Source organism: Zootoca vivipara, chromosome 3 (assembly GCF_965207765.1).
Source record: "Zootoca vivipara chromosome 3, rZooViv2.hap1.1, whole genome shotgun sequence".
Taxonomy (NCBI): domain Eukaryota; kingdom Metazoa; phylum Chordata; class Lepidosauria; order Squamata; family Lacertidae; genus Zootoca; species Zootoca vivipara.
The window spans coordinates 116,752,226-116,767,371 of NC_142586.1; the positions used below are offsets into that span (position 1 = coordinate 116,752,226).

At 48.2% G+C, this 15,146-nt stretch overlaps 1 protein-coding gene across 3 annotated transcripts in view; it reads left to right on the plus strand.

The window, feature by feature from the left end:
• Window positions 1–142: 142 nt before the first annotated feature.
• FBXO16 (F-box protein 16) overlaps window positions 143–15,146 on the plus strand; it is a 30,657-nt gene continuing 15,653 nt past the window's right edge. For 2 of the 3 annotated variants that reach the window (XM_035110831.3, XM_060273191.2), the window contains exons 1-6: window positions 145–271; window positions 2,825–2,927; window positions 5,871–5,906; window positions 6,859–7,065; window positions 8,060–8,224; window positions 9,927–10,162. In XM_035110831.3, the coding sequence (XP_034966722.3) occupies window positions 2,832–2,927; window positions 5,871–5,906; window positions 6,859–7,065; window positions 8,060–8,224; window positions 9,927–10,162 (740 nt within the window). In that variant the 5' untranslated portion in view covers window positions 145–271; window positions 2,825–2,831. Of the gene's footprint in view, window positions 272–2,824; window positions 2,928–5,870; window positions 5,907–6,858; window positions 7,066–8,059; window positions 8,225–9,926; window positions 10,163–15,146 lie in introns of all 3 variants that reach the window. The other variant, XM_088666967.1, reaches the window with a different exon arrangement.

Below are 15,146 nucleotides of genomic sequence, written 5' to 3' on the forward strand. Positions count from 1 at the left end.
AAAGGCAGCCAATCGCGCCCCAGCCTCCGACGCCGCCCCCGCCCGGTTGCTAGGTAGAAGGTGAACGCCGAGAGCGGGAGGGCGGCTTCCAATTGGCCGCCGCCGCTGCCAAGCAACGGTTTCCATGGCAAACGGGACCGACTCGCAGGAGGAGGCGGCGGCCTTGTCAACTCGCGTCGCCTCAGGTGGGAAGAAGCAGCAAGCAGGAGGCAGACACGTGTCGAGCGCGCCGGCTGGGGAGGGTGGGCGGAGAGAAGCGGCGAGAGTTCAGGTGAGGGGCCTGCGCGGCGCACGCGGGTCGGGAGGGGGGGAAGGCACGTGTGAATGCGTGTGCGCGTGTCGCTGCGGCCCTTGAGCCCGGTCAAGGAGGGGCAGACGGGGAGGTGGTTCGTTGACTGCGAGGAGCTTTTTAATTCACGGGCCCAATAGGGCTCAGGCTTTTCGAGTCCTGCAGAGGCCCTTGTCATTTTTGCCATTTCACTCAGACAGCTATTGGAAAGGAAACTTTGAATTTTCTATTTATTTATTGCATTCAAATGCTGCCTTTCTCCTTCCATGGCCTACCTATGTTCTTATGTTCTATCCCTGCGTGTGTATATATATATGTGTGTGTGTGTGTGTGTGTGTGTGTGTGTTTGTATGTATATGTACAGTATATGTATATGACACACCTGTGACTTTCCTAGAATGAAGCACTGTCTCCTTAAATGGATTTTAAAACGAAAATTGCAGACCCACTGAAAATACTCATGGATGACTAGTGGAAGAGGCTTCCATAAGCTGCGGAGCAACTGCCTGGAGTTGGAAAAGCTCTATAGTGCCCAAACTTGGTGCCTGTATAGGCGCTGCAATCCAGACAGGTCCCTTGATTAATTTCCAGCCAGTTAACATTTAGAAGTAATTTAAATTTCAGCGTTTCCCCACCAACACCCCAACAGAAGGAATGTGGCCACCTGGCCAAGTTTGTGGGTTAAAAAAAGAATATTGCAGACAAATTCATGGCGGAAAGGGCTACTAACCAGGCTACTAACCAGGACGCCTGTGCAATGTTTCTGAATACCAGTTCCTGGAAACCACAGGAAGGAAGAGTCGTTCTTGTGCTCAAATCCCGCTTGCAGGTTTCCCACAAGCATCTCATTGGCTACTGTGAGAAGGCGATGCTGTGGGTGAGCTGTTGGCCTGATCCAGCACTTTCTCCTTACATTCTTACAGAATACGGTATACTCATAAATGTCTAGTGGAAGAGGCTTCCATAGGTTGCAGGGCAACTGCCAAGAGTAACTTTATAGGTGACCTTAGTTTTAAGTCCTGGTGCACAGATGCTCTAGACATGTGTTTTGATTAATTTCCGTTGAGTTAACATTTCTGTAATCTGAGATGCAGCACTTCCCCCTCCCTAGAGAAGTGTGCGGGTGTGAATGAGTGAGTGAGATAAAAAAGCTTTACCAAACAATACCTAATTGAATTTATATTCCTAGTAATGTTGACACAAGGCATTCACAAAACAGGCCTGCTTTTGTTGACGGACTTTGGTTTAGCATTTTTGCAGGGTTAAACCGGGATTAACACAATCCAGGAAATCAGTCTAATGCCCTTAGCTAATATGATATGCGCATTACAGTGCATTAATCTTTCTTAAACATTATCAAATTATGGCTTTTGAGTTAACAGCTGGCCTGTTCTTCTGTCTTTCCTTTCACAGGATTTGTTAGGAATTGGGACATACTTTAAATCGAAGTCTTTTGCCATAGGCAAGCAATTCCTCTGAAAAAACATTGAGGCAACGCTGTCACCCTGCACCCTCTTATTTAGCAATAGCTTACTCATTGGGTGGTGGGTGAAGCCAAAAGATCCCATAACAAATCATGCAGGGTGCCACCCTAGTGTGGGCATTCTGACACCACACTGTGATTTAGTCACAGTCTATGGCATGAACCACATTTGTTGCCTGAGCTGAATAATCACATCCTTTGAGACCAGCAAGTCCAGCTGTGTCATACTATGCCTCACAATTTTGAATAGTCATAGCCTGGCCTTCCTCAACCTAGTGCCCTCCAGATGCTTTGGACTACATCTCCCATCAGTCCCAGCTAGCATGATGCTGCTGATTGGAGCATGGCTATGCTCTGCTGGTGCTGATGGGAATTACAGCCCAAAACACCTGGAAGAGCATTGGGTTGGCCAAGGCTGCTCTGTGTTCAGAAAAAGCACAACTGTAAAAAGAATGTTTATGTTTCTTCTTCTTCTTCTTCTTCTTCTTCTTCTTCTTCTTCTTCTTCTTCTTCTTCTTCTTCTTCTTCTTCTCTGGCGATCACTTGTAGCCGAGTAAGATTGTCTTCCATAAACACAGTTTGACTGTGGAGGCCAATTCTGGATCCACACTTCCTTCCACAGTGGAGACATAGGTTTCCAGGTGGGAGTTGATCACGGTGTGGATTTGCCAAGTGTGCCTTCCTCTTAACACGTTTCTCCCTTGCGTCTTGAGTTCGAGTGTCTTCAAAGCCTATGACACCTTTGGGAAAGTTTGTTCTCCAACTGGAGCGCTCGCAGGCCAGTATTTCCCAGTTGTCAGTGTTTATACTACATTTTTAAAGATTTGCCTTGAGACAGTCTTTAAACCTCTTTTGTTGACCACCAGCATTATGCTTTCTATTTTTAAGTTCGGAGTAGAGTAGTTACCTGTTTCTAACGTCAGTGGGATTGGCAGAAGGGCCAGGTCTAGGACAATAGTACTTTTGCCTTTGTACACAGCTCTAGCATTTGCAGAAATGCCTCAAATAATTATTTTGATCCTTGAAACTAATTAATTGGCATCTGCCTTCAGGAAAGCAATGGCATTTGCACCTCCCAGAAACCTGGATGGCCCGAAGATGCAAACCAAGATGAGCACATGGACACCCCTGAATCACCAGTTGATGAACGACAAGGTGAGTATCATTCAGCCAGTTTATGTATGGGTCTTCCCCCAGACATTATGTTGGAGACACAATCAGAGGGGACATTTGGGTGAGCAGTAACAACAAATTCTCCATAAAAAACAGCTAAGCTTTCAGTCGGCCAGCCTTGACCCTCCTCTAACCTGGCAATACTTGAATGCTCAGATCTATTATGAGAAAAAAAGAAGCGTTGGGATGGTCACACCGGCGCCTGATGATTTCATAAGGGATTAACAAATACATGCTTTGTTTTCTAATGGAGCGTGTCAAGAGTCGGCTAAGGTGGACGCATAAGAGCTTGGAAAGCAAACATTGTATGTTTCCGTGATCAAAGCCTATAAGGCTCACTGAGTAATGCAAACAGCCTCCTGTCCTCCCCCTTTAGGCCCCTGAACCAAAATGTGATCCAAGATCTGTTTATCATTTCCTTGTGACAATAATGAAACACCCCCCACCAAAGGGTTGGCACGGGCAGGTGCTTCTTGTTTCATCTTAAATGAAGCCAACCATATATGTGGAAACAACAAAGTGAGCAAGGATAGAACATAAGAATGTTAGAAGAGCCTGCTGGATCCGGCCAATGGCCCATCTAGCTCAGCATCCTGTTCCCATGGTGGCCAACCAGATGCCTGTGGGAAACCTGCAAGCAGGATCCGATCACTAAAGCACTCTCACTTCCTGTGGTTTCCAGAAACACCTTTGAAGGTGACCCGGAAATTGCAATTAATCCAGAATGCGGCAGCCAGACTGGTGACTGGGAGCGGCCACCGGGACCACATAACACCGGTCCTGAGAGATCTCCCAGTACGTTTCCGAGCACAATTCAAAGTGTTGGTGCTGACCTTTAAAGCCCTAAACGGCCTCGGTCCTGTATACCTGAAGGAGCGTCTCCACCCCCATCATTCTGCCCGGACACTGAGATCCAGCGCCGACTGCCTTCTGGTGGTTCCCTCGTTGTGAGAAGCAAAAGCCACAGGGAACCAGGCAGAGAGCCTTCTCGGTAGTGGCACCCGCCCTGTGGAATGCCCTCCCATCAGAGGTCAGAGAGATAAACAACTATAAACAACTATTTAGAAAATACCTAAAGGCAGCCCTGTTTAGGGAAGTTTTTAATCTGTGATATTTTAATGTGTGCTGGAAGCCGCCCAGAGTGGGGGGGGGGGGGACGACCCGGCCAGATGGGCGAAGCGACTCGCAGAACTAATTAATTTCGTCTTGCGAGGCACCACTGTATACAAATAAAGCTGTATTCGATACAGTCATACCTCAACATCCGAATGCTTCGACTCCCGAAGTCGACAACCCCGGAAGTCTTTTCGCCGCGCGCCGCTCTGCCGCATGCGCAGAAGTGCAAAATTGCGCATGCACCGAAGCAGCGCTTCGACATCCAAAAACCTCGACTTATGAAGATGGCCGCAGAACGGATCGTCTTCGTAAGTCGAGGTACCACTGTATATGATTTCTGACATGATTGAGAATCACATAGCCAGGGATGGAGAACTTTAAAGCGTTAAGATCGGAATGTGGAAAATATGAGAACAACAAGAAGAAGGCAGGAATGAAGATATTGGAGATATACTTCAAGAGGTCCAGACTATGGGGTGCCCGGAAAAATAATAATTTGGATTGTAATTTGGTTTTTATTTTACTTTTATTTTATTGTTTTTAATTGAATTATGATTATGATTTGATGGATATGTTAATTGGCTGTTTTTATTGGAAAATTAATGAAAATGATTTAATAAATAAATAAAACAGAGAGAGAGATGATGATGATGAAGAGTTCCAAAGGATCTCTCCAAACAGAGTGACTGGGTGGTAAAATGGCAAATGGCACAGAGAGAGAGATGATGATGATGAAGAGTTCCAAAGGATCTCTCCAAACAGAGTGACTGGGTGGTAAAATGGCAAATGCAATTCAGTGTAAACAATTGTAAAGTGATTCATGTCAGGACAAGAAAATCTTAATTTCACAGTTCACAGGGTCTGAACTGGTAGCATCTGACCCAAAACGAGACCTTGGGCTTGTAGCTTGATGAAGGTGCCGACTCAGTGTGTGGCAGCTGTGAAAATGTCAAATTCCATGCCCAGGGTCATTAAGAAAGGGATTGAAAAATAAAACAACATTTAATCAGCAGCAGTTAAAACGCTACATACTAAAAAGCAAATTTAAATTAAAAAGACAGCAGAATAGGGAATGCTCTAGGGAGGAGCTGTACAAGCAGGGAGCAGCTCTCTCTTGTGCCTGCCAGTCTCTTGGATCTCAATGAAGGGGCCACAGGCAGGTCCCTTGAGTTCAGTTTCAAGTTCTAGGCTAGGCCAGTTGATAATGGGTGCAGCTGGCCCTTCAAACAAGGCCTTGTGTTGAACAGTACACAGGTGACAAAATGCATCTAAGTAGTGAGTGATGTGATTTCAACTTTACGGAGTGGGCGGCTGGCCGGTTGAAATCACACAAATTAAATGCGCAGAAGGCAGGGAGCTTAAAAGCTCTTTTAGTGCAGGGTTTTCCCAGTGTAGAAATAGCTTTTAAGCTCTCTGCCTTGCTTGCTGAGTTCTTGGAGGCTCTTGCGAGATCTCAGATGGCCCTGTGAGAGCCTCCCGGAGGCCAGTAAGCATGGCAGAGAGCTTAAAAACTCTCTGCCTTGCTTGGGGGGGGGGGTAAGACCCATTCAGTGCAGTGGCTCCAGAAGGCAAGGATAGCCAAGTGTGGGGCAGTTCTAAGGAGGTAGTTTGAATCTACACACGTGCCAGCCCCAGAACATACCCGTGAGATGTGAGTATGATTTATAAATTTGAATTTCTTTTTAAGTCCCCCATGCCCTTTAGTAGTCTGGGGAGTCACTTATTGGGTCATGCCTAATGGTTTCTCCCTCATTTCTCATTCAGTCCTGTGTTCAATATTTAACTGTGTTTTATTTAAATGTTTTTAAGGTATTTGAAGAAAGAAGAAACCTGTTGGGGAAATGGGTAATGATATTTTCTTCCCTCTTCTGCATGTGCTTCACTGCTTATTTTGAGGTGATCAGGCTGTAGTAGGACATGCAAGCAACAAGTCAACCTTGTTGTGTAATGCACACAGCCATTGTGAGGGTTATGAAGGAGCTGCACTCCATGCAATGTTTGGATTTAAAAAAAACTTGTAGTTGAAAATGTACAGGGTGGGGGTGGGGGTGGAAGTCTGCATGCAATTAATCTGTTTAGAGAGGTATGTTTTGTCCTAGAGCATGTCAAGTATGTGCCTCTTCCCAAAAAGGATGGTTTGCCCCATGTGTGGTCGTGTCCCTTAGTGATTACATCGCATCCTTTCTGCCAGATCCCCAGAGGCCACTGACTGCTGCTGGAAACAGGATTTTGCAATAGTTGGACCTGGGGTCCAGCAAGGAAGCTATTTATGTCACCCTTCTCCAACCTGGTGCTTTCCGTCAGTGCTAGATGGAGGGCACCTGGTTGGAGAAGCCTTGTATATTTGTTGGAAGTCTCCCAGAGTGGCTGGGGCAACCCAGTCAGATGGGCGGGATACAAGCGATAACATTTTTACTATAAGGTTGCCTTATGCAGTACATATCATTAGCTCTTCTACTTGAACAGAACAGATCTCTATCTCTGTGAGCAGATGCAGTAGAATCTCTCTCCTTATCAGGCAGAAGTAGGCCTTTACCCCTTTCAAGCCGTGCTGGAGACCACTCCCTGGACGCTGGTCTAGATGGACCCGAACCAACCGTTCCTGTGCTCTTTAGCAGCCAGAAAACAAAATACCTGGGGGTTGGGGGCTCCTCATCACAAAGATGGTGCAATATGGGTCTTGTGGTCCATGTCTTTGTTTGCAAAGTGTTTCCTGGTGGGGAAGTCACTTCTGTGGTGCCGTGTCCAGGTGCCACAAAACCCTCAGCTCACCTCTTCTCCCCTCCTGCCTCCACAGTTTGACAAATGGACAGACAACCAGAGGCGAAGGATCCTGCTGGACTTCCTAGAGCGCTGCTCCCTCTTGCAGCTCAGGTTCTGCGTCAAGCAGCTGCAGGCTCGAGTTCCAGTGGAAGCCCTGGATTTCACCACCAAGCTCCCCAGGGTTTTGTCCCTGTACATCTTTTCTTTCCTGGACCCTCGTAGTCTCTCCCGATGTGCTCAGGTAAAGCTCAGTGTGTTGGGAAGGATGCAGAGGGGAGAGAACAAAGTTTGAGGCGCTGGATATGTTTAGCTTAGAAACATAGAGCATAGAATCATAGAATTGGGTGGGACCTTGAGGCTCATCTAGTCCAGCCCCCTGCACTGCAGGAATCTCAACTAAAGCATCAATGACAGATGGCCATCCAGCCTCTGCTTAAAAACCTCCAAGGAAGGAGAGTCCACCACCTCCTGAGGGAGACAGTTTCACTGTTGAACATCTCTCTCCTTCAGAAAGTCCTTCATGATGTTTAGCTGGAATCTCCTTTCCTGTAACTTGAAGCCATTGGTTCAAGTTCTACCCTCTGGGGCAGGAGAAAACACTCTTACTCCATCTTCCATGTGACAGTCCTTTTGATATTTGAAGATGGCTATCATATCACCTCTCAGTCTCCTCAGGCTAAACAGACCCAGCTCCTTCAAACGCTCCTCATAAGGTTTGGCTTACAGACCCCTGATCATTTTGGTCACCCACCTCTGCACACCACCTAGCTTGTCAATATCCTCCTTAAATGGCGGCGTCCAGGACTGGACACAGAATTCCAGGAGTGGTATGTTGATGCAGTATATGAACCAGAAAAGAGTTGGGGGGGGCCCAGCAACATGCAGTTGTTCCTCTTCCTGTAGTGCCAGCCACCCTCTTTTGAGCAGCGCAAGCACAGCAGTTGGAGTTGCAGTTTTGCCCATGGAAATGAGGGAAAGCACATGCCCGAGGGATATACCTGTTTGAAATTCAACTCCTCTCCTGCGTGCATGAACCAGGAGTTAGAACCATCTAGGTTAGACAAGGAAAAACTGCAGTTGCCAACTCACTTTTTTTTTAAAAAAGCACTCTATTGTTTTCTGAAGATATTGAAATAGTTTTTGCGTCTGGGTTATGTGTCGTCTCCCCCCCCCCCCTGTTCCTGATTTTTGCCCTGATAGGTCCCTCAAAATAATGGCACCTTTGTCATTCTCAGGTAAGCTGGCACTGGAAGAACTTGGCAGAACTAGATCAGCTCTGGATGCCAAAATGCCTGCGCTTTGGGTGGTATCTCAATTTCTCTCCAACCCCGTTTGAGCAAGGAATCTGGAAGAGACACTACATTGAGGTGGTGAATGAGTTCTGGGTCACCAGCCCTAAGGTACCTCTGCAGTCCCTGAGAGACAAATGGTTTTTGGAGCTGAGCTGAAAACCTCTAGTTTAGCCTTGTCTTGAATGTGCTGCCTTTTCCCTATGCAGGAACTTTTTGACATTTAGCCTTGTAAACTGACCTGCATTCTGAAGTGGAGCAGTCCCAGTAGAATTGTACCATGGGCTTTCCCTGAAAGTGTAAGTTGGCTCTTGAGGTACCTAGTTCCCCTAAAAGCCTAGTGCACACACACCTTCCTTCTGATATGAACCTTAAAAGAGTCCATATAAAGGCCACTGTGAGAATAGGATGCAGATGGGCCATGGGTCTGATCCAGCAGGCTCTTCTTAAGCCAGTCCTCCACAGTTTCCCAGCTCAGTAGTGGCCTGTGATGAAAAGACCCATCATCCTCTTGTCGCTTGAGGTTCAGGTGGCCTTGGTGCCATGGAGTTCCTTCCATCACCTTCAGCTGGTGGCCCAGCTGCATACCTATCTGAGCAGGGATAGCCTAAATTCTGTCATCTATTAATTACTGCAACATGTTATACATGCTGTCAATTAGTTTCCGGGCCCAATTCAAAGTTCTGATTTTGACCTATGAAGTCTTAAATGGCTCAGCACCGTCTTCTTCTTTGGCGATCACTCGTAGCCGAGTAAGATTGTCTTCCATGAACACAGTTTTAACAGTGAGTCTGTAAGTGACTGTGGAGGCCAATTCTGGATCCACACATCCTTCCACAGTGGGCACCTTGATTCCCGGGTGGGAGTTGCTCATGGTGTGGATTTGCCAAGCCTGCCTTCCTCTTAGCACGTTTCTCCCTTGCGTCCTGAGTTCGAGTGTCTTCAAAGCCCACAACACCTTTGATAAAGGCTGTTCTCCAGCTGGAGCGCTCACAGGCCAGTGTTTCCCAGTTGTCATTTTTTTTAAGATTTGCCTTGAGACAGTCTTTAAAACTCTTTTGTTGACCACCAGCATGACACTTTCCATTTTTAAGTTCGGAATAGAGGAGTTGCTTCGGAAGACGATCACCAGGCATCCCCACACACGACCAGTCCAACGTACCTCAAGGACTGCCTGTCCCCATATGAACCAAACAGGACCCTGTGATCATCACCTGAGGCCCTTCTTTGTGTGCCTCCTCCACATGAGGCCTGGAGAGCCACAACACAAGAATGGGCCTTCAGTGGCTCCCCGCTTGTGGTATGCTCTCCCCAGGGAGGCTTGCCTGGCACCATCATTACACATGTTTAGGTGCCAGGGAAAAACATTCCTCCGTAACCAGACTTTTAGCTGATTAAACAATCTACAGCGTTTAAATTGGGTGGGGGTATTGTTTTTTGTTTGTTGCTATGTTATGTGTTTTTGTTTATATTGCAAACTGCCCCGTGATCCTCAGATGAAGGGTGGTATAGAAATGTAATTAATAATATAGTCAAACCTTCGTTCCCGAATGCCGAAAACCCAGAAGTAAACGCTCCAGTTTTCAAACATTTTTCGGAAGCCGAATGTCCGATGCTGCTTCTGCTTGAGTGCCGGAAGCTCCTGTAACCAGCCAGAAGCCGTACCTCAGTTGTCGAACATTTTGGAAGTCGAACGGACTTCCGGAACGGATTACGTTCAACAACCGAGGTTTGACTGTAATACTATCCAAGGGCTTCCCTCCTCCTCATAAGCACACAATTGATTTTGCCTACTTGTTTCCCATCCCTTTAGAGCCCTCCAAAAGAGGCCTTTGTGGTTGTTGATGTTCAGCCTATAACGAAAGAGGGCCTGGAGGTGAAACAGTCCCTGTCACCATCAGTCCTCCAATCAGCATCTCCGCTTGGAAAGAGGATGAACAAGGAGAAGCAAGATCTCCCTCCCTGGCGTTCTTCAGATAAGCATCCTACAGACACAATCAGATTCAATTACCTGGACAACTTTGATCCCATCGAGCAAGCGAGGCAGGCGTAAGGCACACCCTCACGCCTGTCTTCTTCTTTTCTCTGTCAAACAAAACTAATTTGATGTTCAGCTGCTCTCTCTCCCCCCCGGGGTAGGTGACAACCCTTCCATATTCAGGAGAAGAGTTGTTGTTCTCAAGTTTTCTAATATTTGCGGAGGAGAGCTGAGACTGCAAATTTAAAACCTCTGTGTGAGTCTCTTTCTAATTAATGGTGCATCCAAGACGGATTCCAATTTCAGTCAGGTAGGAAATTAATAGGGCCTCTTGGTTCTGCTCCATAAAGTTTTGACCAAGCCCAGAATGGATTGATCCTGCCCCAGCAGAATTCTGGAGTGCATGTTGGGGTTGATTCTGCAGTCCATTTTGGGCATGCACAGAGCATGTCAGAAAACGAAGGAGAAACCCCAGGCAACATTAGCCCTGCCTGTACATGCCCCTGGTGCCCAGCATAGGAAAGGGTCAACAATGTGTGTGAAGCAGGGTGTAGAACACCCCAGGGGTATCCCCAGGAACTGCTAAGCCTCTCCTTCCACATTATTGCCAGACCAGCTGAAACGCAGTAGGCCTGAGTGTGGTCCAAAAAATCATTCTACAATGACTGGATTGCCAGCTCAAATTCTCTTTGGTGTGCCATCCTAGAATCATAGAATAGAATCGTAGAGTTGGAAGAGACCACAAGGGCCATCCAGTCCAACCCCCTGCCGAGCAGGAAACACCATCAAAGCATTCTTGACATATGCCTGTCAAGCCTCTGCTTAAAGACCTCCAAAGAAGGAGACTCCACCACACTCCTTGGTAGCAAATTCCACTGCCGAACAGCTCTTACTGTCAGGAAGTTCTTCCTAATGTTGAGGTGGAATCTTCTTTCTTGTAGTTTGAATCCATTGCTCTGTGTCCGCTTCTCTGGAGCAGCGGAAAACAACCTTTCTCCCTCCTGTATATGACATCCTTTCATATATTTGAACATGGCTATCATATCACCCCTTAACCTTCTCTTCTCCAGGCTAAACATGCCCAGCTCCCTAAGCCGCTCCTCATAAGGCATCGTTTCCAGGCCTTTGACCATTTTGGTTGCCCTCATCTGGACACGTTCCAGTTTGTCAGTATCCTTCTTGAACTGTGGTGCCCAGAACTGGACACAGTACTCCAGGTGAGGTCTGACCAGAGCAGAATACAGTGGTACTATTACTTCCCTTGATCTAGATGTTATACTCCTATTGATGCAGCCCAGAATTGCATTGGCTTTTTTAGCTGCTGCATCACACTGCTGACTCATGTCAAGTCTGTGGTCTACCAAGACTCCTAGATCCTTTTCACATGTACTGCTCTCAATCCCTTCAACTATTTCTGTGTTTGGATGTTTGAAGTACTGTAGAACATAAGAATGTTAGAAGAGCCTGCTGGATCAGGCCAATGGTCCATCAAGCTGAGTATCCTGTTCTCACAGTGGCCACCCAGATGCTCATTGTGGGAAACCCACAAGGTGGACCTGGGTGCAACAGCACTCTGCCCATTTGGGATACCCACCAGCAGGTGTTCAGAGGCATAATGCCGAGAAAGTCAGCAGATCATGGGGGGGGGGAGCTTTCTCCTTCTTAAGATCTAGGGGAGCTGCTGCCAGTCAATGTAGACTGTACTGAGCTCTCTTGACCAAGGTTACCTGACTTGGTGTAAAGCTACTTAATAGGTTCATCTGCTGCAGCCCATACCCTGTTCCATGACAGTCCCCTGGAGAAGTCTTCTTAACACCTTACACCTCCACGACATCTTTAGATGCCTGGTTCTTTAGACATCTTTAGATGCCTGGTTCTTTTCTCATTGCCCTTGTAATCTAGATCAGGATGCTTCCTTGCAGTCACAGTAAATGCGTCCACCCTTAGTTTCAACGCGTTGCATCTCCAATGCTAGGATGAATAGTTGTTGCTCTTACTCTTGGCATAAAGTCTTGGGCAGAGATCCAACACACATGCCAACTGTCCTGCGGTCTACGTGTTCAGTAGTCCCAGTTTCTTCCTTAATAACAGAACACCTCTCGTCTCTCAAAACCCAGCCCACCTAACGTAGCCCAGAGCAACAGTTCAGCTGCATTAGAGGGGCGTGGGGGCAAGTTTTAATAATAATAATAATAATAAATTTTTATTTATACCCCGCCCTCCCCAGTCAAAAACCGGGCTCAGGGCGGCTGACACCAACAGAACCACAATAAAACATAAAAACAATTAATTAAAATACAGATTAAAATACAGTATTAAAATTTAAAGTGCAGCCTCATTTCAAGTAGGCCATGAGTGGCTGCCACCAACAGAACCACAATAAAACATAAAAACAATTAGTTAAAATACAGATTAAAATACAGTATTAAAATTTAACGTGCAGCCTCATTTCAAGTAGGCCATAAATCCAAGCCATGAGGGAGAAAAACACAGGGGTCAGGCTGAGTCTAACCCAAAGGCCAGGCGGAACAGCTCTGTCTTGCAGGCCCTGCGGAAAGATGACAAATCCCGCAGGGCCCTGGTCTCCTGGGAAAGAGCGTTCCACCAGGTTGGGGCCAGTACTGAAAAGGCCCTGGCTCTAGTAGAGGCCAATCTAGCCATCTTATGACTCGGGATCTCCAGAATATTATTGTTTGTGGACCTTAAGGTCCTCCGCGGGGCATACCAGGAGAGGCGGTCCCGTAGGTACGAGGGTCCCAAGTCGCATAGGGCTTTAAAGGTCAAAACCAGCACCTTAAACCTGATCCTGTACTCCACCGGGAGCCAGTGCAGCTGGTAAAGCACTGGATGAATGTGATCCCACGGCCGGGACCCTGTAAGGAGCCTCGCCGCGGCATTCTGCACCCGCTGGAGTTTCTGGGTCAGCTTTAAGGGCAACCCTGCGTAGAGCGAGTTACAATAGTCAAGCCTGGAGGTGATCGTCGCATGGATCACTGTGGCCAGATCGGGGCGAGAGAGGTAAGGGACCAACTGCTTGATGCGGCGGAGATGGAAAAATGCCACCTTTGCTGTGGATGCAACCTGCGCCTCCATGGAAAGGGAGGCGTCAAAGGTTACACCCAAACTCTTGACAGAAGGCGCTGGTACCAATTGAGCCCCTGCAAAAGATGGGAGTTGGCCCCCCAACCCCATGTCGCCCCGACCTAGCCAGAGGACCTCTGTCTTCGAAGGATTTAACTTCAGTCGGCTCCCACGTAGCCATCCAGCCACAGCTTCCAAGCACCTGGTGAGTGTGTCCGGGGCCGAGGCAGGGCAGCCGTCCATCAACAGATAGATCTGGGTGTCATCAGCATATTGATGACAACCCAGCCCAAAACTCCGGACAATCTGGGCAAGGGGGCGCATAAAGATATTAAAAAGCATTGGGGAAAGGATTGCGCCTTGCGGGACTCCACACACCAAGGGGTGCCGCGGCGACAACTCCCTCCCTAGCGCCACTCTCTGTCCCCGACCTGAGATGAAGGAACGCAGCCATTGTTGGACTGTGCCCTGAATCCCCACGTCGGCAAGGCGGTGGTCTAAAAGGTCATGATCGACCATATCGAAGGCTGCTGACAGGTCTAAAAGAATCAGCAGTCCCGACCCACCTCGATCCAGCTGTCTACGGAGATCATCTGTTAAGGCTACCAGAGCTGTCTCGGTCCCATGACCAGGGCGAAAGCCGGACTGAAATGGATCTAGAGCTGATGTTTCATCCAGAAACCTACCAAGCTGTTCGGCAACCACTCTCTCAATTATCTTACCCAGGTATGGAAGATTCGAAACCGGGCGATAATTGGATAGATCTAAAGGATCTAGAGATGTTTTCTTTAAGAGTGGACGCACCACTGCCTCCTTCAACTCCTCTGGGAAAGTCCCTGTGCCCAGGGACAAGTTGATGATCTCACCCAGGGGGGCCCGTACCTCATCTGGACACGCTCTAATCAGCCAAGACGGGCACGGGTCCAGGGAGCAAGTGGTGGGCCTTCCAGCCCGGAGGAATCTGTCTACATCGGCAGGGAGTATCTGATCGAATTGGTCCAATACTGAACTCGAAGACAGTCGAGGGGCCTCCAGTTCCGTTATTGTATCCAAATTGGCAGGGAGGTCACGGCGGAGTGTCAAGACTTTCTCCGCAAAAAAGCTCGCAAATGCCTCACAGCTATGGGTCAAATTCGTATTTAAATTTGGCTGTTCCTCTAGGGTTGTTAAAGACCTGATTATTCTAAAAAGTTGTGCTGGGCGAGAGCTAGCGGATGCAATGGAAGCTGAGAAGTAGGACTTTTTTGCAGCTTTCACCGCCATCTCATAGGCTTTCATAAGTTTCCTGTAAGATGTTCTTGAGGCTCCGTCGTGAGCACGCCGCCATACTCGCTCTAGCCGTCTAAGGTCCCGCTTCATTTTCCGAAGCTCCTCGGTAAACCAAGGGGCCCGGTTTCGGCGGGGTCGCAGAGGGCGCTTAGGTGCGATCTCATCGATGGCCGCCAAGAGCCGGTTGTTCCAGTTCTCGACCAGCTCTTCTAATGAGCCGCCAGGGGGAGCAGGGTCCCGCAAGGCCTGACGGAATCCATCAGGATCCATCAGCCTATGCGGGCGAGCCCAAATAGGCTCGCCACCCAAGCAGGGGAGGGGCGGGAAGTCAATCCTGGCTTTCAGAGCGTAGTGATCAGACCATGGCACTTCCACAGTTGGGGACATGATCACGTCTATACCCGCACCAAAGATCAAATCCAGCGTGTGGCCTGCTTGATGTGTGGGACCCAAAACAAACTGGGAGAGCCCTAGTGTCGCCATGGAAGACACCAGATCCGGAACCCGTGAGGAGGGGGTGGCATCTGCATGGACGTTGAAGTCCCCCAAAACCAGTAGGTTAGGGAACTCCAAGGCCCAGCCTGCCACCACCTCCAGCAGGTCCGACAGGGTGGCTGCTGGTGCGCTAGGTGGTCGGTACACCAGCCAGACAGCCAAGCCCCCCTTGGTGCCCCACACTAGGCCAACACATTCAATGCCGGTGAT